This window comes from Lonchura striata, chromosome 6, assembly GCF_050655825.1.
Source record: "Lonchura striata isolate lonStrDom1 chromosome 6, ASM5065582v1, whole genome shotgun sequence".
Classification (NCBI taxonomy): domain Eukaryota; kingdom Metazoa; phylum Chordata; class Aves; order Passeriformes; family Estrildidae; genus Lonchura; species Lonchura striata.
The window spans coordinates 12,651,308-12,677,022 of NC_140708.1; the positions used below are offsets into that span (position 1 = coordinate 12,651,308).

The 25,715-nt window shown below is 39.7% G+C and overlaps 1 protein-coding gene across 23 annotated transcripts in view; it reads left to right on the top strand.

The window, feature by feature from the left end:
- FAM13C (family with sequence similarity 13 member C) overlaps positions 1-25,715 on the top strand; it is a 116,008-nt gene that overhangs the window by 82,798 nt on the left and 7,495 nt on the right. For 14 of the 23 annotated variants that reach the window (XM_085583246.1, XM_085583234.1, XM_085583247.1 and 11 more), the window contains 8 exons: positions 5,000-5,063; positions 10,603-10,753; positions 11,131-11,196; positions 16,349-16,559; positions 17,517-17,655; positions 19,009-19,090; positions 20,878-21,089; positions 25,571-25,654. In XM_085583246.1, the coding sequence (XP_085439372.1) occupies positions 5,000-5,063; positions 10,603-10,753; positions 11,131-11,196; positions 16,349-16,559; positions 17,517-17,655; positions 19,009-19,090; positions 20,878-21,089; positions 25,571-25,654 (1,009 nt within the window). The other 9 variants (XM_085583242.1, XM_085583240.1, XM_085583254.1 and 6 more) reach the window with 6 other exon arrangements.

The following is a 25,715-nucleotide window of genomic DNA, read 5'->3' on the forward strand; positions in this document are numbered from 1 at the left end:
AGCACTGACTGCAGCACAAGGCTGTGGCTCTACTGCCAGGCCATGATGCCCTGCCTGGCTTTCTGCCCTCTCTGCTGTGGGACATGCAAAGGTTCAGCGGTCAGTGTTGGCAGCAGGCAGCAGCTGTCACTAGATTTAGGCAGAACACATCTGCCAGCACCACAAAACCCAAGTTTCACTGTCTTCCACTGCTTCTGCTGGGCTGCTGGTAAAATTAGCAATGCTTTGGGACACAACAAATGCCCAGTGTCCCTAAGTCCAGCTAAAAGCTCTCTGCTCTTTAGGAGGAGAGGGGAGGGACACACTGCTGCAGAGGTGTCCCTATACACCTCTCACCATGTATCAGGGGGAGAACAGGAGAAGGATTTATTTCTGTCTCAAATAAAGGATCAAGGTTGATTGTTTCTAGTGCGTCCTGTTGTTACTTCTGCTTTAACTTAATTGCTGCAAAGTACTATAGCTCTGCTTTTAGTCTCTTTGGGGATTAAAGGTCTAAATACCTCTGAACTCTACAGAGGTTTTTAAGAAATCTGAGGCAGCTAAAAACCAGATCATTTTAACTTGTGTAAATATGGATTAAAGACTGCTGAAATATGAAAAGCGTTTGAGTACAGTTCCTGTTCAGCAGACTAATCTAAGTTACGATATTCTAACAAGGGATTATCATAAATAGATGTGTGACAGAGAAGAACAAGCCATGTAAGAGCAACAATCCACAGAATTATGACTTAGAAGTGTGTATTGTTTCTTTGAGGGGGTACTTTCATTTTATGGTAACCATTGAAACAATACAGGAAAGTTTTGTGGGATTTGAGGGAAATGGAAAAGTAGACTTTAAGAGATTTGCAGCCAGAAGAATAAGGGAGTAGTGCCTTGTTTTTGGCTGAGCTGTACCCGACCTTTGAAGCAAGGATTTCAACCTCAAGAGGTGTTCATCATGTATGATTTATGAACATCAGCATCAATTTAGTAGATGAAATGGATCTGCATGAAAGAAAACCTTTATACTTTTTTCCCAGAACATGAATTTCTAATATTATTGCCATTGTGGCAATTGGTCATTGTGTGTAGCTGGGTTTGGATACAAGTGCAATATAATCTGCACCTTGACAGAAGGTAGATAAAAGTTATAAGCAGGTCCTGGGAACAAATAAAGGAATTGGGGTTTTTTAACAGAGACTAGAAAAGCCAGGACGGAACAATACACATGATTGCAACAGCTGCTTCTGCCAATTGCCTGCTCAAAGGCAATCAGCAAAACTGGAGTGGGCTGCAGGCTGTGTGCAGTTACCTAGGCAGAGCCTGGTGCTTTTCTCAGGTGCCTGTTCCAGAGAGAAGAAGCTGAAATAAAACACCCCTTGGCAGTGGGAAGGTCAATGCTTCAGCAAAGGCTGCATGTCAAGTCAGTGTGGAATTCAGAGCTATTATTTGGGGGGAAGTTTCCTGCCAAAGAAAAATTCCTGAAAGTTTCCTCTCTTTCCACTCCCCCAAAAAATTGGGAATGAAGTTGTTTCATTTATCAGGACTTATCTAGTCCCAGCACTGGTCCCTATTCTGTGCTTCTGTAACTCTAATTTTGGCAGAGATTGTAGGTCGCTGTCAGACCTATGGTTGTTCTGCAGGAGAAGTAGAAATGCTGGTAGCCCAGGGCTGCCCTGGATCTTGGGGTCAGCCAGAGCCTCTTGAGGTTTCTGTGCTTCCCCGAGGGGAGGCCAAGCTCTAGCAAAGCTTTCAGTATTTAAGTTTGAAAGGCAAGTATATTTTGGCAGTGAAGCTCAGGTGGGAACTCTCGTGGTTTCCAGGTTTTCAGCTGAACAGCTACAACTCGGAGATGAGTGGGAGGCAGCAGGGAAGCTGCAGAAGTGGTGATGAACCCCATGCAGACCTGCATGGTTGAGGCAGAGCCTGAGAGCATGCATTTCCTCACCTGCACAGGCAGCCAGCTGAGCAGGGAGAAAGTTAGGAAAGAACAATTTCTTCAGAGACATTGGTATTAAAATTCTGGTGTTTATGGTTCCAGTGGTGGTACTTGTACCAAAGCATGGAAAAGTCTCTGTGCAAGTTTTTAGGTTGCAATACAATTAAGGGAAAAACAGCAAAAGGGATAATGGGGAGAGGATAAAGGAGGAAGACAATAAAAGCAGCTCTTGCTGCAGCCCCAGTAAACGCCTGCTGAGTGTGAGAGCTGCTTGTAGTAAAAATAAAAGTGCTGGCTGGGTTACAGAGGGACTGGCACTAATGAGACAGGCACGGATACATGGGCTCTGTGTATGAACTTCCCAATGGATTTCCCATTCCAGCACTCAGGGACTGCCCAGGGAGTGCCCCTGGGCCCTTCAAGGTGGATTTTTCTCTTGTTGCAGGTGTTCACCCCAAAGCCTGTTGCAGTTTTGCATTGCTTTCTAAGGAGACATAGGTGTGCTTTTGAAGCATCCACCTGCAGCCCTGTGTGGAGGTGTTTGGGTCACATAATATCTTTTGCCATTTGGGAAGGTCTCAGAAAGGAGCCTTCTGTTATTTTCTAAGAACCTTTTTCCTGTGTTCTGCCATTCTGCTGTAACTCTGGACAGGCTGTGACAGTGCCCTGCCAGGGAACTGAGACTGCCACTGATGAGCTGTTAGCCACTAGGTCACCCTCACTGCTCCTGCACTGGACACAGGGGAGAAGTTTTGGGCCAGGACAGACTGCAGGTGACTCTGAAAAAGTTTCATCCCACAAAATACTGTGAGGTGGATGGGGAGGACTCACCCTTGGCACGGCCAATGCCAAGACACTGCACGTGTTTGTGATGCATAAACATAAACAGCCTGGGGATGGGGTTTGTGTGACCAGAGCTGGGCTGGAGTGTAATGTTCCTTTCTGTTCTGGGTTTCACAGAAGAAATATGGTGGGGATTTGCTTAGGTTATCCTCAATCGTCTTCCCCAGCTTTTAAAATAATGTGGTTTTATTTGAATTTTATGCAGGTTTAAAAGCAATGTTGTACATAATTCCAAAATTCACATGTCCTGGTCGGTTTTTTAAACAGCACAGTGCTCATGCAAATTTATTTTCCCCTTGAAGTCTGGTAGGAGATCTGTTATGACAATGAGAATTTAGGTGGTTTTTTTCTTTTTTTGTTTTCTTTCTTTCTTTTTTTTTAAATTTTTTTTGTTTTATATCCACAAGCCTTAAATGTACATGTTACTTATTGCATCTTTGCCATCCCTGTCATGGAGAAAAGGATAATTCTGTCAAAGAGAGTCTATAAAGGAGGGTGAGAGACATATATTTGAGTAGTAGACACAGAGAGAATTTAATTTTCATTATTTTACAGGATGTAAATTATACAAAATAAAGGTGCCTGCAATTATTCAAAATTTCAGCTAAGGCCTGAAATAATTTTAATGTACTCAGCACAGATGGAAAATTAGGGCTTGTTCCTGCTGCTTTTGAAGTTAATGGATATTTTGTGATTGATTTTTAATGAGAGTAGGATCCAAACTATAGTTATTAAATTGTAAGCCCTGTGTTGCCTGGTGACAATCAGAAAACCTGCATTGCCTAGCAGAGCAATTAATCTTGGTGAAAATGAAAAAGCATACCCCAAAACTTTCTGTGTAGAGTAAGATCAGCTCAGCACACATGAGACTGAAAATGTAAATGCTCATCACACAAAAATGGTTGCTCATCTTAATGATTTCAGTAGCTCCAGAATCCAAAGAATGCATCAATAAGTGCATGTTACTCCAGTATTTCTAGTGTAAAAGGAACAGTAAAATGAAAGATTAAAGGTATCCTAAAACAGCTGGTAAGAACACCAGCCTGAATGAGAGAGGTGGTACCTCATGGCTGCTGTAAACCTTTCACTCTCCAGAGTGCAGGATTCCTGAGGTGTACAGCTGGGAATGATGTAGAACTTTGTACAGTTCCTGTAGCATTTACTGTTTGGTTTTGTCTTTTTAAAATTTTTGTTTTGTTTTTATTTTATTAAGGGGAGTTCCCATTTGCTCAGTTATGCACACTGAAAGGAGTTATCCAAATGAATACCAAAGTGTGCAAACCTGACACATTGTTTTCATCCTTTCCCTCATGTCTAGCTCTAGTTCAATGAAATAAATCATTCTAACCATTTTTTCTTCATTAGTGAATTAGTTCTTCAGCTGTTTGTAGCCTTGCAGCTGCCTCCTTACGTGTTATTAAACCAAATTTCAAATATTTCAGTCTTTGCTATTAAATTAGTCCTTTTGCTGTTCTCGTGGCTCATTTCTGTTCCTATGGGAATTGCACATCTTGGATCCTGTTTGGAGTCAAGTGGTTGTTCACCCTGGTGTAGCTATCTAATGTGTCTGGTTTGTGGCATAGCCATCATTTCAGTCTTTAAATGCCTCACAAATGAGGGAAGAACTACAGCAAACACCTCTGCATCTCTGTTCTGGTTTTGAGGTCTCTAGAGGATTTACAGCTATATCTTTTTGCTGGAATGACTCTGAGCCCAGAAAAGTATGAATTATTTTGTGCAAAGAAATCTGGGGTTTGTGTTGGTCTTGAAATTTGCAAAAGCAGAAAGGTGAAGGCCAAGAGCCTGAAATGCCATCAAATTTAAACATGGAAAGATTTATTCTTTATGGCTGTGATACGGGAAAACTCTTGTTCCTGATTTAAAGCATGTGGGACAAATTGTGCTTAGATTTAAGCATATGTGTTTGAGCTTTTTCTTGACAATAACTCTGTTAGCTCACCAAGTCACAGATCATACATCTGTTGAACTTTTTGACACAACAGAGTGAGCCCAGATATTAATGTCAGAGTTTCCAGGGCTTCATTAACAGTTTAAATGTATTATTCAGGATTCCAGTAAAACCACTGTTGTTTGGAATGAGTTAAAAACTAGAGATGTAACTTTGATAGACCAGATTTATTCTGTAATTTATAAATTACATACACACATGAAAAGCTTAAGATATTTGCAGCACAGATAGGCAATCAACTGAATGATTTTTTAAATTTTGTTTTGTAGAATAGATCAGAACACAAGCATTTCACCAAAAGAAGCAACTGATCAATTTAACAGCTTAAATGAGGTAAGTGTAACCAAAGTTGAAATATGAATTTTGAATAGATGTTTTGGATTTTTATTAATTTCAAGGTCTTGGAATAATATAATTGCTTAATAATCCTAGATTAGTTTTCAATGAATGATCGTAGTCGTGTTTTTGAAGAAAAGCTTAAAAGTGTGATATGAAACTGCTAAAATAGTTTAAAAGCTAGAAGCAAGAGATTTAAAAATTTTTTAAGCCAACTTTAGGTTGCTTTTTGTTTACACTCCAAAGAGAATCAAACACTCAATATTGACTGAATGAAGTGACATCTTTCAAGAAAGTTTTTTTTTCCTCATATTACAGCTCAAAAGAGTTCATCTGTTAAATACGAAACATTTATATGTTATATATATATAATGTTTATATTATATGTTTATATGTATAATATATGTTATATATCATATAAATATGAACCATAAATGTGCTTTGTTTAAAAATAAGGAGTTCTTAAGGTTGCTACATCCTGCATAAGTAAGCTAGGAACAGTACAGTGGAGTCTAAAAGGTGTTCTGGTTGTAAGATGGAAGGAGGGGAGAACTGAAGAGGGGAAGCAAGGAAAGCCAAATAACACCAGTGACACTCAATACAAGCTGCTTTCACAGGGATTGTGCCAAAACCACAAAAGGCTGTTGGTGTGATCATATCACACAAACAATGGATGAGCCTGGGCGAGGTCCTCACAGCCAGCAATATCCTGGGAGGGGCAGGGGGGTAAAGCCAAGCTCTGCAGTTACACAAAGTGGGAAACCCTATAAAGCATCTCCCCACACCTGGAGACTCTGCACCCCAGCTCAGAGTCCACTCCCACTGCAGGACAGTGGAGGACACGGGACTGACACAGGGAGATGTTGGGTTTTTTAGTGTAGGCCAAGACAACACAACAAAACCAGTGGGAGAAGAGAGCTGGGTGAACAGAAGCCCATTCCTGAAAAACTCTGGGAAAAAAGGCTTTGTTTCCACAATGAGCCAGAAAACATCTATGTCTATTAACAGATGCCTGACTTTCATTAGGGGAAGACCACAATGTGTCCTTTTAAAGGAACTCAGACCTAATCTTCTCCTTGCAGTGAATTGTTTCCTCTGCATTTTGTGTCACTGTTGTGCAGCTCAGTGTAGAAAATCTCAATGCTGACAAGCAGGGCACATTCAGTGACAATACAAGGGAGTACACTCAGCCTCTGTAGAGCCACCTCAGGCCCTGGGTGAAATCATTAAGTTATTGTTTCTTTTGAGAAGCCCCAGTGCAAATATTCACTGAAGCTTACGCATGAAAGCTTCCATTTAAAATCCTTTCAAAGAATTCCTTAAAGGCTAAGAAAAAATATTGTGAGAAATAAATCAGTGTAAAATATTAAAACCAATTATTAGCTTAGAAATTAAAATAAATTTTTAGTAACCAATGAGGAATGAGCAAGGGTTACAATCTGGTGCTTTCTTTTGCAAAATCTTAGATTTTTTTGTGTCTCAGGTCTATTGCAAACCTGTGCCATAAGAAAAATTCTCTTTCTGGAGTAGAGAAAATGGTGTCTCTCTTCACTGCTCATCCGTGGCATTATGCAGACCCAGGGCATATCTTGTTCGATCTTATTGTTGCTTGTTTGTTCCCCATAAAGGAAGTTCTGAATTGAAAATGTCAGATGCCTCAAGGCACAAATATTGCCTTAACGGATACTGCAGAGAATTATTTATGTTCCCATAAAATGTGCCTATCTTATTTTAACCTGAACTCTCAGATTAAAAAGCTGTTCCAGTGTGACATATAAAAGCATTAATTTCCTTAGAGTGAAAAAATGGAACAGGTTGAAATTTGCTCAGTTTCTTTCCAATATGAATCACTTCAAAGGCTATTAAATGCTGAAAGCTTGGATTACTCTCCTTCTCTGCCCCAGCTGATTTCATAAATCCAGTAAATCCATCAATAAACTGGATATAATAGAATAGCTGCCTTCCTGTCTGGGAAGCACAGGAGCAGGCCCAGGGGCAGGCTGCAGGCATCTTTTTCAACCAGGAACACGTGTGGGGGTCAGGGTGGAATCATTTATGCAGGAAGCACCAAGCCTGGGCTTTGCTCCTCACCCCTCAGTCAGCCTCCTGACTGAGGCTGAGCAGAGCTCATGGCTGGGGCACACCTGGTCCTTTCCCTTTCCCTCAGTTCTTAAATTTATCAAGCCTTTGGATATCCACAAGAATGAAACAAAGGATGCCGATAATAGTAATGCTTTATCAGAGAAAGAAATTCTTTCTAAGGGTAGGGGCTCTCATTTGTCACATTGTCTCCTGCCAGGCTATGGCCTCCTGGACATGCTGGACAACACATCCCACAGTGCTGATCCTACCCGTGCCAGGTCAGGGTGCTGCCTCTCAGTGCCACAGCATTTTGGTGATGAACTGGGAGAACTTGTTCTTTCAGTGTCCCACTCTCCAGAGGGATTTAATGGTGTGTGGCATTTATGTCTAGATGTGAGAGATTATCTGTTATCTCAGTAATTCCTTGCCCTAAGGCCCCCCCTCTTCCTTTTCAATAATCATTGGTTGGAAGGAGTGATGGTCAGTGGGTCCAGGCTTAGTTGTTTGTGGAGAAGGTGTCTCTACTACAGGCTGAGCTTCCTCTAGGAGTGGAAGTCCTTTTGTGCTGTGCTTTTTCCTGCAGACAAGGCTTTAACACTTCAGTGACTGCGTTTTCTTAAAGTATTATCAAAAATAACAAATGGGTGAGAAGGATTACACTGTTTCTTTTCCTGTCTTTCTCCAACTTCCTATAAATATTTTCATTTTACCATTATTTGTAAAAAATGTACAATGCTTTTTCTCTACTTGGAATTGGCTTAGGTCAAGATCTTTGAATTGTCAGTTGCTTTAAGAGGGCATAAGAAGAGATAAGAAACCTTTGTCCAAGGTTTTCAAACTTTCAGGATACTCTTCTTAAGAGAGAACAATATGGTTATTGTTCCAAGGCAATTTATGGATCTGTTTTAGATACTAATATGTTCTTTGATTTGCATTAGCATGGATCAGGAATTACTGTATCAGAAAAACTCATGTTAGGCCCCAGAGTGAAGCTGGAGTGAGCACCAAGTCTGAAGTATTTGAACTGAGAGTTTAGCTGATATAGAACACCATAGCTTAAATTACTTCAGTTATACTGGATTTCTATGTAGAGGCATCCTGAAATTGATGATGATGCCCACCATGGACTAACTTTTCCCTCTGTGTGTTTCAGCTGTTTGCACTGGCTTCTAATATGTTTAGCAACTTCCTTTGACCAGCCACCAGGGCCAGGTCTGGCATGGCAGAGCTGTGAGCAGCATGTGCACAGGCTGGTTCTCCCCAGAGCAGATGTGCTGGCCTCTGCTCTAAGCTCTGCCTCCTGCCACGTTTCCTGTTAATTTGTGGTGACTTTTCCTGGGCAGTGCAGCGTGGCAGTGCTCTAACACTGCGGTGGTTTAGGAGTAAGATGGGCTTGGTGGAACACTCCAGATTCATCTCCCTGGTAACATGAAGACAATCAAAGCTACTTTGTGTTTTTCTCAAATCCCTGTCAAGGGAACGCTCATGAAAATAGATAAGGTATTTCTATTATTATTATATGATTTTCTTTTAGTGTTTTGGCAGTGGCTTGAAATTTGCCATCCACCCACCTTCCCCAGATGGGTGAAAAATATAATTTAAAGCAACTGAATATAAACCAGCTAGGAATAACAGCATAAGCATTGCTGAAGTACAGTGTTTAACAATGTAGTCTGTGAGAATGCTTTTACACTGAACTTCCCATAAATATTAATGTGTCATAATGATATAAAGTGAATGTATTTTCTTGAAATGTGATTTTTCTTGTCAAATGCTTGAAGTAACAGTCCATGAAGGTAAAGTCCTTTTGTCAGACATTAACTTAGGTTTTCCTTGTTGGAACATTCTTATGGGTTGTCTGTGTTCTCCCTAATTTTCATCAGCTGTTCTCTTGGTAAGGTCCAGGCTGGGATCAGAGTCCTCGCTGGTTTGTAACTGGTATACTATACCAGTACCATCTTTTGCTAGATGACATTAATGTCTGTTAAATTCTGCCTGTCTGTGATCATTCCACAGCCACTCCATTTGGGTTTAGTTGGGATGATAGACAATGGGAAATGAGGACTTCCCAAAACAGTGCCATGTGTGATGCAAGTCAGCACCCTTCCCTTGACAAGAAAATGCACTGCTCCCTGAAAGCTTTTAGGGCCAAGAAGATTTCCATAGTTTTCCTGAATTTTATAAAAGGTATGAAAGGATAAAGGCAGAAAATCATCCCTGATCTTCTCAGACAACTGAGCTGTTTATTTTTTTAACCAAAAGTTGTCTTTGGGTTTACAAAAGGGATGCCTTACAACAAAAATAATGCAAAGATGTATTAAACTACTCGTTATGTAGGTGATGTATTGTCATACAAAGGAAATCAGGCCAATAAATCTATTCATTTTCCATTAAATGAATCAATAAATTGGTTTCATGTGTTTAACAGAGTGACAAAAAGAGTTTTAAGGGTATAAACTTGAGGAATTCTTTTTCTTTGCATCTCTTATTATTTTATTCAGAAAATGCCCTTCATAAATATGTATCACTTGAGTGATTTAATGTTATACGTACATTCTGTGTGTGCCAGCTGTGTGGTTATTAGGACAGCCTTGTGTGGTTTTGTTTTGTGTTTTAAGCTGTATTTCCCTTGAGATGGGGGAGCTGAATGCGTGGGGTGTGGGGAGTGACTCATTTTGCCCAGTCAGATGGTGATTAGGGCTTCCACAGCATTTCCATCACAGCGAGATGCTTGTGTCAGATCGTGCAGCTCAGTACTGCATGCAGCATTAAAATTTAAATCAGAGCTGGACCACGCATGGCACAGAGGCTGGAAGGGATGTGGCAGATAACCATCCCTGTCATTGATTTGCCAGCAGCCAGTGACAATGATGTGTTGATTTTACCTTTGAAGTGGATCACAAATGATCTGCTGCCCCATAGAACTGGCAGCAGCCCACACGAAAGCCGTGTCTACATAATGAAATTATCTCTAAAACAGCCAATTAAAAAATCTCTCTCCCAAGAATCCCTTGAGTGATCGTGTTGTCAGTAACTCTTTGTTCACTGCTGTGTACTGCACTCACTGGCTGGAGAGGGAGATTTGATTTTTTATGAATGGTAAATGGGGAGGGACATAATGTCATCAGATCGTGATGTCAGCCCAATGAATGAAATACTTCCTTGATGTATCGCTTCAAGCCCAAGAAGAGGGACACCATCTCAGTTTGGCATCCTGGAATAAATCGCCTTTTGCTGACTAAGTCATCTTTCCCACGTGCCATGAATAATCCATGTAAATTGTGACTTAAATAACCAGGAGTCAAGAAACTCATGGAATAGTGCACGTCTGTTCTCCCGGAGCTGGCGGTGGAACACCCCTTTGCAGGCGCCGCCGATGGGCTCCGGGAGTTGAAGAGCAACTGCTGATCCCTGTTGTTCTCTGCCCAGCCCAATGTTCTGCTTTTGTCTGCAGAATTCTTTGTTGAAGCTGCAAGCCCTGGAAACGGATCTGTGCTCTGCGTTCCTGCCAGCCCAGGAGGAAACCCCCCAGCTGCCGGCACCCAAGGACACAGCCCCTTCTCCAGCCCAGAGCAGCGTGCAAGCCGATGGGGCCAGTTGTGGAGGTAAGCGAGCGTGCCATGATGTGTTCTCATTTGCAATTATAAAATAGCCTTGTGACTTGCACTTTAAAATCAGGCTTGCAGCCCTCTGGGAAACAGTGCAGAGCTAATGCAAAGCACCATTTCCTCCTGCAAACGCCGTGTAACGTAAAAAGGGGTGATACCTGTTAAAAGAATGGAAATTAACGGCTGTAACCCTCCGGTTTCCTGAGAGGGAATTTTCCTTTTCAGAGAGGTTTTAAGAATCCCAATTTTTTTATTTTTAGTTTTAATCTGTTATTTTTCCCCAAGTAAATTTACTCTCTTTGCTTCCTATGTCTGTATTGTGTGAGATCACCTGCCATATCATGTAATTCTATTTTTGTCATTCTTTTTGTCAGAGCAATATCACTTCATTTCTCCTATTATTGATTTTAATTTAATGCATCAGCAGAGAGATAGCGAAGGTGAGTTTTACAGCATGTGGATTTTAATCATTCATGATCCTGTATTATTACCCGGCTGGGCAAACTGTGGTGTGTTATCTCTCCCTCTTCCCTCAATAGAGAAATTAATAGCCCTAAGGCTCAGCACTGTTTTTGTCAATTCATGGCTTGTAGTCACAGGGCTGGCAGAGTCGTGATGCTCAATAGAAGAGGAGTCACAGTTTGTGAAAAATAGGTCAAAGGCAGTATGACTAATGCATCTCACAGACAAGTGACATGAATACACAAATACCTAAATCGTGCACCATGTACGGTTCAAATTAAGGCAGGTGGGTCAGTAATACCTTTGCAATTGTTGTTTCATATCAGGAAAAAAAATCTGGGTTAAGAAGAACTTATTTTAGGAGCTGCTTGCTCAGCATTTTTGGCAAGAAATAACTAAGTTATTTACAAAAAAATTATCATGAATTATAGTGTTCTACTTAAAAAATTCCAAAGTTTGAGGTTGGCACTGAAAAAATCAAGGAACAGTGCATGCAGAAATCAAATTATTATGAAGATGAATGAATCTTAAAATGCTAGATGTTAGATGTCTTTTTTTTTTTTGTTGTTGTTTGTTTGTTTTAAAGAAGATACGTTAGTCCAGCCAGACAAATATCTTAATAGCTCTTGGGCATGGCTATGGAGCCTGGACTGGGGCTAACCTTGATGGGGATCTGAGCAGAGACAGGTCTCATTTGTGTGCTGCACAGGAAAAGACATTCTGCAGCTCACCCAAAATCTGCACTGAATCCTTTCCTTTGTGTCAGGGTGGTGTTTTCCTCCTTTCCCAGTAGTCTGCTGCATTATTTTGCTCAGGTGCTTTCATAGTTCATTGTTAAGATGGTTCCTAATTGTTTCCCCTTAATTATTTTTTGCTGTATTGATTAGATTTTCTTTTCATTTATGCTGGGGGCGACTGCTGCTTCCAATCCCCTCTCTACTCCCATTTCCCCTCTGCAGCCACATGGGGAAATGTTGCATGATGTAGCATTTCTCTTGCACAGTTTCAGAGCATGCTCTGCCACTCCAGCAGTCCAACCTCGTGCTTTAGTTAAAGCTTATCTATTTAATGGGTTTTAATGTGCCTTCATTCCTGTTAACATCTGCTTTGTGGTTTGTGGCATTTTTAGCAACTTGCCATTTTGCACAGAGCTGGTCTTAATTCTGTCTCTTAAACTACTACTGAAATCTTCTGATGTATTGAGCTGTCACATGGCACTACTGGCTATTTGAGCTCCACCTTGGCTGGGAGTCCAGGGATTTGTACCAGGCTGGGAAGAGAGTTTCTAGAGGATGTGACATATATGTTCCATCTTTAATTATCAGCCTTTCCTTAGTAGATCAGGCAAAATAAACATAATCCTTTCATTCACATGACAGTCAACAAATTTTGGCATCATATGTATGAAGAATGAAGACACAACAGTCTAGGAAGATGACAGGGTGCTTCAGGATGCCAATTTTAAGGGGATGAACAGTAACTTATCTCTGAGCAAAGTCAGCAATTTCCAGTTTACTTTTGAATATGTGCAAGCTGAATTAGAGTTGCCAATGTGAGACTGTAAAGAGTTGTGGTGGGTACCTAAGCTAGTTTTTTAAAGGGGTAATTATAGAGAAGTAGGGTGTAATTTCTGTAACTTTGGATATGAGATTGCATCACATAAGTGCTTGCAGCAGTGAGCAGCTGAACAGTAAGTTCTAAATGAGTTTTAAATTAAAAATCCTGATAGAGGCATTCACAGATGTAATGTGTTTAGGACTGAACACACTACATATGAATATTATTTTTTCTATACAAGAGATTTCTGTGTATTATTGTTTCACTTGAAGAATATCACAGGCATAAATACAGACCTGTACCATAGGACTTGTCATATGAAGTCCACCTGCTGAACCATGCTACAGATTGTCAGACACTAGAATTTGGCTTTAATTCCTCTGGTGTTCTCCTGTCAGTGCTAAGCTGCATGGAGTAGATGAGATGGAAGAGATGCTAAGGGGCAAGTCACTTGCTTGAGTAGAGTTTTGGCAAAAATAGAGGCTAAAATTAGACAAGATAGATGAAGATAGATAAAAGTTTGGTCAGTTCATGGGCTACTCTTAGGATAATATTTAGTGTCTTGTTTAGGATATACACAGAACTGAAATCAGGATATGGCCTCAAGTATTAATTCAAAATGAGGTTGGTTAGAAACTTGTCATCACACTGTGATGTCCTACTATTTTAGTAGTTGTGCCACTGAAATAAATGAATGTCTGAATTATTTGCTGACCACTCCAGACCATTCAGTAGTAATTTAATGCACTTCTAATAGAGTTGGAACTAACCCCTTTCTTGGGCCATATATGGCACATTGCAGGAGTATTCAAGCCTTGTGGAACTTGCTGTCAGAAGGCCAAGGAAATGAAAGTGCCTTGGCCTTTGGGAAATATTCCCAAATTATCAGTCATGCAGGTTGTCTCCCTTTTGTTTGCTAGCAGAATAAAAGAACCTCCTTGAACTTTGTGTGATTGCTTTTACACGGAAGCTGCACCAGCCACTACTTGTCCTGTGTATTTATCTTCCAGGAGTGCTTAGTCTTGGACATGTGCATTTCTTCTGTTTCTGAGACTGGGTTGGGCCTATGAAATTGTCTGGTTGTTGATGTGAGGAGCAGCAAATGTCTGTGAGCAAATGGATAAGCAGTGCTACAGGCTGTTTTCTGCAAGAGGAACGTTTTTAGGTCCACAGGAAGTCAGAGTTCAAATGTTGGAAAGTTATTTCCTTCACCTATCAAACACAGACTGGCTGATCTTTTTATCACATCATTTTCCTTTCGCAGTGAGGGCACTGCTACTTAATAACTTATTCCTTGTAATAACAGAACATGAAAAATTGTGCAATTTTTCTTAATCAACCTATTTCCCAGTGATTATGTATTTCTTGAAGTTCAAAGATGGTGAAATTAAAGCAAGGGAAGCCAGGTTCTTCTCACTGACAATACTGCTCTTCAGAAAAAAAACCCAAAACAAAACAACACAGCAACAGATCAAAACCCAACCAAAAAAATGTTACAGAGTAAGGAAAGAGTACTTTCCAAAAAAAGAGAACACTCTTTGTTTGCAGAACACCAATGCTTCCAGCCATTGTCACTGCCTGTTGTCAGTGTCAATGATTCCCCAGGACTGCTCACTGCTCTACCCCTGCTTCTCCCAGGTGCCTTCCTGGGGTCTCTCTCTGGGAGGATTTGAATCTATACATGATTTAGGAGATTTGGGTGTTGCTCTGGTGTCTTGGAGAGCTGATTTTGACCTACAGAATATGAAGTACTTAGAGGAAAGATGCAAGATTAGAATTAATAATCAACCACATTGTCTCATTGTGAAAATGCTTAACATAATTATAATTGATGATACTGGTAAGAGATGATGAGCTTATAAATGCAAGAGTCATGTAACTTCTGCTTGACAGACTAAACCATGATTATACAATATGCACTAGGATTGTTTTGTTGTTTGTAAATCTAAAGCAGTTGGATAGTGTCTGCTAGTGTCCAGTAAAATTATATTTAAGCCATTGTAATTGCTATTTTTAGAGAAATATAGGTTTTTTTTTGGTTTTTTTTTTTTTTTTTTTTTTTTTTTTTTTTTTTTTTTGAAGGGTGCCATTCAGACCTGTTTTTTTGCCACTGTCATAGTGTAGTAATAGGGATTTGCAGTTTTGGTATTTGCTGGGAAGAGGGCAAATAAAAATGTACTACAAAGGTTCATTTCTAATCCTGAAAAAAATACTCAGCATAGGAATGTAATGTCCCATGTGTAAAGCAGAAAATTGAAAGTGAAGGTAAAAGAACTTACCTAAACCTGCCAGTTCTTCTGTGAGTAAACTCATATACAGTTGTTTTTAAGTGTAGATTTAGACTTCCATTGAATAAAAAGATTCTGTGAAATGTATTGGAATTCATGACATATGGCAAATATAATACTGATCAGAATTGACACACATGCTACCTAGAAATGCAAGGTAATAGAGATTAATTAAAAAGCTGTATATATGAACAGGTTTAGAAAAAAAAAGATAATAATGTAGCTGGTGCACAATATACTGTGGAAACTGCTGTAGGGGAATCTGAGTCAGAGCACAAACTTTGATTTTGCAAAGCAAGATAGAAAAAAATTTGGGCAAGAACTTTTATGAGATCATGGAGTATAATCTGCATTAAATCCCAATCATCTGATAGCAAAAATATTGATTAGGTTAAATCATCCATATCCATTTCAACTACTGAGGGTGAGGAAGAAGATTCAGTATTGAGTATTCCCTTCAATGTACACAGGTAGAGTACTGGAAGATTAACCCCTGATGTTCCCTAGGTAGGCCCTGTAAGGTGCCATTATTTTTCATGCTACCCATAAACAGAACCAGTGGGATGAGAGTAATCAATTCCTACTTTTTCTGGCTTGACCATCACTATAAAACAAATTTTACTTTTTAAGGGACCTGTGGTGAGGTTTGCATTTACAGTCCAACACATAGTTAACACAGTGCCACAAACATAACTCCTCCAATGAGCAGCCACTGCCCATGACCTTGAGTAAATAAATTGAATGCTCTTGGTGGTGGTTGTTATTTTCATATCTTGTGCTCTTCGAGCCAAGGGTATGTTACTGTTAGCCAACAAAATCCTGCAGGATGCTGCAAGCAGCCCTGGAGGTTCTTAGCACCAGGACATATTATATTTCTGACCTTCCTTTCTCTTCACCAAGAGAGTATATGATAAGTAACAAAATTAAACTTATTGTGGGCACTCACCGTTTTCTTCAGGAAAGTGGCTTTCAAAAGCAAATAGATCTATGAAAATACAAGTAATGCTTTTATTCTGGGAAACTCTCCATCTTTTCTTCAGAGTTTATAAATACACCCATCCACCTCCTCCTGTGGAACTCAAAAATTATTTATATGAAGCCAGTAGCCGTACTTCTATTTTCTCATCCTCAGTGCTGTGTCCACCATGCATGCAACACTTTGCTGATCTCTTTGCTGTTCACTTAAGCTTAGAATGCTTTTGTAAAGACAACTTTTTATTGACCTTGGCATCTCAACCCCATGTGAGTGACCCTCAGTCCCCACTGATTTATACTTTCTTCCTAGAGCCTGTGCCAGCCCACAGGGACTGGCAGAATGACATGGAGAGCAGCCCACAGGAACATCACTCCCTAGGGACCAGCCGACTGCTGTATCACATCACAGATGGAGACAATCCTCTCTTGTCACCACGCTGCTCTATCTTCAGCCAAAGCCAGAGGTTTAATCTAGACACTGAGTCTGCCCCTTCTCCACCAAGTGCTCAACCTTTCATGATGTAAGAAAATCTATTTTAATTCTTATGTATTTTAAGACTTTTTCTGCAATTCACAACCTTTGACTCTTCATGTTTTTTTCTTTCACTTGTTGCTATGTCATAAAAAGCAGATGTTTGTATTGTGGCATATTTTGAAATTAATAATTTGCAACACCAGAAATAGGAACTAGTGTTTTGTCAGTCATAATAGTGTACAATGTATTTTTGAAGTCTTTGTTAATCATAGTTAGCAAGGGCAGTTCTAAATGTTAGTAGTTAAAATGATGAGTGAATACAAGATAGACAGGGCTCTCTAGGTATCATACTAAAAAATTCAGCTGTAATTGAGCTGTAGCTTGAGTCACTGATGAGGGGTGACAGTGACATAAAGCATATGAACAGTGCATGTATGTGATTTCCAGAAACCAAGCTGTGAGTTTCAGAGAGGAATCAAATTTAAAAGCTTATATAGAGAGCTTTAGCTTCAGCTGCATATGGATAATAATCAGCTCTATTGACTCATAACTGTAAATAATCAGAAACTAAACTGTCTTCAAAGTGATAATGTTTATTTCCAGTAAAGAAAATCTCCCTGAGCTTACTTTTACAAATCACGTCACCACAATCTCCTGTTATACTTGCAAGATTTGTGAATAAAGGTGTGGGTGTTAAATGTAAATACCAGATCAGGCTTTTGCCTACTAGATTAATTTTTTGAAATATATTCAGAAATCCCACGATTAATTAAAAAAAAAGAGAGAATGAAAGGCAGATGGTGAACCCATTAGAATACTCTAAGGGTGCCTTCAAGCAAAAGTAATTATTTTATGCTTACTTTGTAAAACTAAGCTGTCTCTATCCAGTGGAAGAATAGAATAGCCATGACTTCTGAAATGCTAAGGGTTAAGTGTGCCTGAAAATGCAGGGTCCATTTTAGCCAGCTCTTAGATCCCACAAGTCTGATTTTGGCTTTTGCAGGCCAAGAAGTTCTTCTAGGTGTAGCTGTGAAGACTGCAAAGAACCACAGACAGTAACACAGCTTACCAAACATCTTCAGAGCCTCAAGAGAAAAATTAGGAAGTATGAAGAAAAGTTTGAGCAAGAAAAAAAATACCTGGTAAGACAATAATTGAAAAGGTAAACACTCCAAGAGGGAGGCAAGGATCCCAGTGTATTTAAACTTACTCAAAACAATGTGAGTTTGGGTATTTCTGGTAAAATGAAATAGGGAAAACTTCAATGAATAGCTTTTCAGCATATTCCTGTGTATGCAGTAGTTCTGAGACTCTACATTTTCTTTGGACTACCTTTGTTGCAAAATATTCATCTTTGAGAAGTGTGAATCATTGAAATATGGATGACAGGCTGTGAAATAAAATGGTACAAAAGGTAAAAAGCTACTTATTTGCTTTGTAGGGAATAATTTGCCTGGAAGTTTGTTCTGCTCTGCAGATCCCTTCATTCAGGCAGACTCCTATGATCCTCCAAAGCCTGGGGCTCTGTAGAAGCTGATGGCAAAAACCAGAGAAATAAAATTTGTGGGGGTTTGAGGTCAGTGGTGAGTGCTGTGCTGGAAATTGTGCAGTATAAGAAACCAAACCATACCTGATGCTAAGGAGGTATACAGCATGAAATAGGGAAGTTTGTGACATTTTCTTTGTGTGACTAGTTTGTGACTATATTCAAATAAAGCAAATTATATATTACTTTTTAATCCTGTTAATGGCCAAAACCTTAAAGTTATGCACCATTTGGCTCTGCGGTCATCATATGCTCCTAGGAGCACAATTTCATGCCTAAACAACCCTCACACTATGGCCAGAAAAGAAAGTATTTCAGAAGCTTTATTTTGCAAAACTCTTTTGCAATTTTATATATCTGAATTTTGAAGATTCAGTGTAAGTTCACTTTAATTTGCAGGCAATTTCTAAATGCAAAAGAACCTCTGATCTACAAAGCCTTTGTTGTTTGTTTCTTTTGAAATCACTCCTGCACAGAATTTTTCATTTGATTAATTAAGCAGGTCAGTTTTAATTCTAAAAATGCTGTTTCCCAAGAGAATCCCTGTCTTAAAGTAAGAGCTTATTCCTGCAAAGGACAGAGAGCTTCAGTTACCATCCTGGAAATCACTAAGGAACTTGACTAAAATTAGGTATTTGTTCAATCCTTTTGAAGTCCCTCAAGTTATTTATCCAATTAGTCAGAGACTGAAACATTCATTGCTGTGCTTTTTGGGATCAGAGACATAACACTCAGATCCTTGTGGCACTGTGTCACAATGGGGAGAGATAAGCCATGAGAAATTAATGCCATGATCAAGCCAGATGCTCTGCATGACTCTGATAGAGTGCAGTCAGAACCACGGACATTTTGTAGCACACTGGGGGTGGGGAGGGTTTTATCTGTTTGATCCTTTCACTGTCAGTTCCTTCTCTTTCTTTACATTCTTTACATTTTCCTTTGCATTCAGCCTTCTCATGGTGACAAGACTTCCAATCCTGAAGTTCTGAAGTGGATGAATGCTCTGGCCAAAGGTCGGAAGCAGCTTAAAGGTACATCATAGCATGTTGTGTCCCTTTGCTGCTGCAGCTTTTGGAAGTAGGGGTGTACCTGGAACATTTTAGTGTCAGTTTTCTAACCTCACTGCTCTGCTTATTTTTCACAGTGTGTGGCAATAAGACTCCCAATGGCAAGAAAGATGTTATGTGATATGACTTGCCTTGATTCCTGAAAGCAGGGATTAAAGTGAGCCAGTTCAACCTTCATACCAAGGCCAGAAAGGGAAGGGGAAAAAGCCTTCGTCTCTCCCTCGTCACTATAAACATTCATGCAAAAGGCAATGCTGTACTTTTATGAGGGTCTAAAACACAGAAGTTAAAAGTTTCCTTGTAATAGCACAAATGTAGGTGCAAATGTTTCTTTAGGACTGAGGATACACATCTCTAAGGATTTCATTTATTTTGATCATAAAACCAGATCTTTCCTTAATAATAAATTTAGCCTTGAGGGTCAGGTTTTGCCCTTGACTGTCTGCATACCACTCCATTAACATCTGTGGCTGTATCAGATGCTTTCCCTAAGGGAGTCTGTAGCCAAGACTGATTGATTTTTTTGAAGGCTATTTATAATTTATCTAAATCTTTTTTTTTCCCTGTTATAAATGAATTCTCACTACTAAATAAATTGTAGTATTATCTTTCATCTCTATTCTGGATATAGTTATAGACAATGTGATTGTGGTAAATAAAGAATTGGAAACTTATCTTTAAGTAAATTTCTTCTGGAAATTCTCCCTTGAGTACTATCTTGTATGACTGCTAGATGATGATGATTACTATTATTATTTCCCCTTGAACTCTGTGTTGCAAATCCAGGAAGGGCAAATGCAAAGAAATGGCCAATGTACATGGTTACTTTTCTGAAAATTGTATCTCTGACTCAACCACTCAACCTCCTATCCACAGGGTCTAGGCTTCATAGATCAGCCTCACCTTCACATCCCAAATACCTCAATCCTGTGACAACCCTTGATTTTTGTTATCCTGAAAAATGGCACTGCTTTTAAATGAAACCAGATTCATGAAGTTCACATACCAAGTACAAGTGAAATGGGAAACACCCAAATGTTTGTAGATTCCTCTTCAAGTTTGCAAGGCTTGTCTATCCTTTCCAGCTCTATGGGTTTACTAAAAATTACTGGTTCTCCCCACAAAGCTGGCCTATATCCTCAGACTGTCACAGCTAAAAAAGTATATTACTGTTTCTGCATGGATTTCAACAAATTTAATACAGTTGGAGACATCAATCTCCTGCCTTGCCCAAGGTCCTTCACCAGAAAGGCGTATACTTGGAACAAAATCTGGTTTTATGGGAGTTAATTCAGATTTTAATTCAATTTCCTTGTTGCTCTGTACAGGTCCCTGGAGCTCCAGGGGCTTTGGCTTGGTGTCAAGTTAATAGAGTCACATGCTTTATCACATCCAGGCAGGCTGCTGACTGGGAAGCTGCTGTCTTCTGCTGGGTGCTCAGGTGCTCTTCTGCCAAGGGAAGTCATTTAAGAAAGTGGTTGTTTCTCCTTGTGAGGACCACTTGAGCAGCTGGGTTGGCATGGCAGGGTGGCCTTTGGAAGGGAGAGAGACAGTTTAAATTGCTCTAGGAAGGAAAAGATGTTACACGTTAGAGTGAAGCAGAACTATTTTCCTATGTGCCTGTGGTATCATAATAATTGTATGCAAGAAGTAGGAAAGTTCTGTTTTTTTTTTTTTTCCTAGTAGTGTCAGAGGAAACTCCTTTGAAAATAATTCTAATTTATTTATTTGCCATGCAATTTGCCTTTCAGAGCTGAAACTCAGAATGTCAGAAGAGCAAAACTGTACCTCCACAGCGCCCCAAAGAAATGAGCACTGTGAAGGCAGTGGCACCTCTAAAGAGGCTGGCACACAGGAGGCCACAAGCATGGAACCAGCTCCCTCAGTGGAAGAAACCATGGACAGTGTGTTGAGACGACTAAAGGAGAAAAGACAACACTTCAACCTTCCTGAGACTATTAAGGTATTTAAGAAGCATGGCTGTTCCCTCAGAAGTCTCTCACCTGAGGCAGATATTGGTGTGTGGCTGGCTCAGGGTGTGCCAGGGCGTGCACATCCTCTGTCTGCTGGCACTGCAGTGCATTTTCTCTCTAGTGAGGTGGGAGCTGTAGTGCAGTTTCCAGAAGTGACTGTTTTGAGAAGAATCGCTCAGGTGCAGAGGTGCAGAAAGCTTTTTTCAGCAATGCTAAGCATTTTTTGCTCAGAGATGCACATGTGAAACTGTTTGCCAGGCACTGCTGGAACCTGCTGACTTGAGGCTGTGTGCCCAGACCTGCATACCCCGGTGTACTGAAGATGGTGGCAGCACAAGCACCTTGAGTCCACAGAAACTGTGTGACTAAAAACATTGCTGAAGGTATTTTGATGACAAAGATCCCTTCTGAGCTGAGAAATGCTGAAAGCCTCTGCAGAGTCAGTAACACACACTGAGGTGACAGGGACAGCACAACCATACAGACTGCTTTGCTTTCCTGACCTTGTACATTTGTGCTGATCATGCCTCTTCCCTTCCATATTCTCAATTACTCTTCTGATTGTAAGAGCAATATTCCATGGAACATGATTGCTAGGCTGGGAAGTCAGTTTATGTTTTAAAACTAGTACATGTATTAAAAATTTGCTGTGCCTTCACATTCCTGGCACTATATAGGGTTCTCTAAAATTATACGTACTAAAACATACCTACTAAAACCCCCACTTTTCTGGGGGCTGTTTTTGCTGTCAGAGGATGCTGCTGACCTGATAGTAACTAAAATCTAAGTGTAGACAGTAGCATTTAGACTTTGGCTGGTGAATTAGAAAGGTGAAGTGGTGAGAGGGTGAAGAACTAAATGCTAAACTATGAGAGAACTAAGAAATTATTCTGGGTGGATTTCAGTAGCAGAGAGTACCCAGCAGAGATAATTTTTAATTTTTGTTTTGTTTCTATTCTTGGTTCTTAAACAACTAGTTGCTATATAAAAACCAAGACTCTGCATAACAATGCCATGCTTCTCAGATCTTGGGCATACATGACTGATTTTTTGATTGTTTCTTTTTATGTGCTACTTTTTTAAAAAGAAAAATGAAATGGAAGAACTGTTTCATAACCAGAAAACAAAAAAGACAACAAAACCATGCTATTCTGTACATAGCTCTAAAATCCTAACAGTGCAGACTGTAGGATAATATTTTCAGTCATTAATTTTTTTATTAATGAGGTGAGATTGGATGACACCAAAACAGATGTCTGTAATGAAATCCAGTCCAAAAAAACTTTCTTATAAAAGTAAGAGTGGGAGTATCTATCAAAATAATGTTTTAATTTTTTTGGACTTAGCCTAATAGTCTAAGAGACCCTTCTAAATTTAGGAAATGGCAGTGAGGGCTTGAAATATTTTCACAAACAAGGAAGTAATGTAAATTAAATATTTGTACATGACAATATTTTCTAATTAAAGAAAAAATCTTATTAATTTTCTGTTTTCTTGTGGAGAGAACTTGTGTTTTAAAAACTATCTGTTAGCAAAGGTGCTTGGTAATAGTTATCAAAACTGCTGGGGAACAGAGGCTTGAGCAGGAATAACATGAAATCAAACTGATTTATTCCAAAATGATATATTTTAGTAGCTCCCTAAGCATAACACTAAAAAAGATTGGATTTTGATTATGAGTCATCCTGGACTTTTGGGGGAGAATGAGGTTTGTGGCACTGATGATGTGAAATGAATCAAGGGTGTCTGTGGTAACAACAAAGATCAAAGGCTTCATTTCAGGTACAAACAACTTTGGTGTTACTGTAGATACATTTTATGTACAATATTTTGTTTTCTATATAACATTTAGATCCTGCACTAGAATCCGAGCTAGATTAATAGTAAACTAAGTAGCAGTGAATTGGTTTTTTTTTTTAGGTGTTTAGTTATTTTGGCCAAAGATAGATTTCCATGGAAGCCTGCCAAGTTCTCCCCTGAAGTTCACTGTGGAAAAACTCTAAAGCCCTGCTGAAATACAAGTGTGTGTCCTTAGAAAGGTGCAGAGTAGAATCTCAGTATGCCTAAAGAGCTCAGACCACAAGATCTGAATAGGAAACAGCAGAATATGATTTCCAGAACCAAACACTACTCCTGCAAAAAAGCTTGTGAGTAAAGTTATTGAATGAGAAGGCAAAGAAAAATGGCCTGTGAATGGCTCAGTACCCCACAAAGGGGTGTCCACCTGTTATTTTATCTATTACATAAATTACCATCTCCCAATATATTATTGGAGACGATAATTTATGTAATAGCTCACCTTGGGTTTAGGTACAAGGCTTTAAGAAAAAAAATAAAGATGTAGGAGTTCAAGAGATAAAAGGCAAATAAAGCTGCACCAGATCCCCCACAAAACAAATCCAAGACCCAACTCGGAATCCAATGGGAGTGTGGGGTGGCTGGGCTGTGCCTCAGTGCCCTGGGGAGCAGCAGCTCTGTGGCACTCAGCTCTGGCTCCCAGCCTTTCCCAGAGGGGCAGGGTTGGAGCTGGCCTGATGGGAACTGGCACTGCTCTATGGAGGTGTCATGTCTCTTGTTGCCTTTCTTTATACTTCTTGTTTCTAAGTTTGTGTAAAATGCTGCTTTGTAATGAGCCACCACACATCCCCAAGTGGCAGACTAAGGCCCTGGGAAGCTGCCTCTGTGCCTGCATGGAAACAAAGCACTGCCTTTGACAGGCTCTGGGCAAGCCCAGCCCTCACTGGGCTGTCTGTCCTTCTGTCCCCAGTTAGTATTTTCTGTCTGGAAAAACAACAGTGAGCTTGAAGGCATAAGCATGCAGGGAACAGAACAGACTAGTAAGGAAGATAACTGTATACAACATTTTGTGTGCCTCTGTTTCAAGTTATGGAAACCAAACTACTATCTTATCTTTAGGTGAAGTCCCCCTTTTCTTTCTTTCTATGTTACAAATAACTTTTGCCTTCTGCATGAATGTTTGCAGCCTGTCCCCCAAGGCTTTTCTCAGACTGGCTCCCTTTATGTATCTGTCTTCTCATCATTGACCCACTTCAGTTCATATTCTCCTTGGCTATGAAGCAGTGCTTCTATTTAATTAGCATTGAATCTCCTGCTGCTGTGTATAGCCTACAGTCCTAAGATGTCTCAGACAATTCTGTAGTTTGTGACTTCAGCTGCCTTCTCTCATTTTGAAATGATCAGCTATTTCAAACTTAGCTGAATACCAACCTGTCTTGAGATTGCTAATAAAATGAGCTAATGAAATAGGCTCAAATGCTAAGCCCTCTTGAGATTGTTTCTCTTGTGTAAAATCAATATTAATGATCACCCCATTTCTTCCTAACCACTCAGCTGCTCCAGGCTTAATAGTTTTTGAAAGAATTAACCTCGTATTAATTGCGGAAGTAGCAATAAATAAACAAATTAGCTGATTTATAATATTTCTGCATTCTAGTTAGCAGCTCATCTCTTAACATAAATGACAGATGATTTTAGAGTGATTAACTCATGCAGACCTTTTAGGGAAATGTGATTAGCAGTTCTGATTAATGGCTCTGTGCTGTTTTTGCATTTGAGCATCAAAGGAAAAAGATTTTGCTCCTGTCGAAGTTAATAGCAAGGTGCTCTGGTATTAGAAGAGTGTCACTTCTCCAAGGCTGATTTATTTTTAAAGGTAGGGTCTAATTAGTAGTCACTTTTTAGCTGTCACTACAAGCCCCCTTGTCATCAGCTTTCTGCAGCAAGGCCCCCTGTGTGTGTGTGCCCCAAACTCCATGGTTCTTCACACGACTTCATCCCCCCCACACCTTGGAACACCTGGCCCCAACCCAAGTGGCCCTGCTGTGACCTGGGAGACTGTGGGAAATGACATTCACTTCATGTTCACCCTGGTGCTCTGGCCCAGGTGAAAATAAGCAACTGCCAGGGCAGGTCGAGCTGGGGAAAGAGAGGAGACAAATACCTATTGCACTGTGTGCTCCCCACAGCACACATCTGGACAGATACTCATTATTCACCAACACTGAAAAATCAAAATTCTTTGGGTACCAGTGATTCATATTGCAATTTTTGAACAGAAATAAGCTGTTTACCATAACAGGTTGGGTTTGCATTGCTAGATCTTTATGTTCTACTTCTCTTACCAGCCAAGACAAATCTATTTATCTTTCTTGATGAATAATTAAAAAGTTGAGGAATGCTCTCTATGCAATTTTTCAGCTTTCTGAGTAATTTCTCTCAAATGGTGGCTGTTCTCATTTTTATCAACTAAACATACTTAATATATATGTTGTGTAATTTTGGACTCTTTTCTTGCTAAGTTAATGCCAAGTCCCCATTGACCTCAGTGCAGACAGAAATAGAATTCATTATTAATGTTTATCAGGGAAGAAGAGATTATTAAACAGATATGTACCTGTACTCTTGTCATGCAATCCTGACTCACAATCTTATAAATAACTTTTTTAAATAGGATATGACAAAAAAGCAAATGGCTTTGGAAAAAATCAATCTTCAGAAATGTCTACTATATTTTGAGAGTATTCATGGACAACCTGTAAGTATGCCATGGAAAGATAGCTAAATTAAAAATTATCTAACTTCTCTCACCAATATTT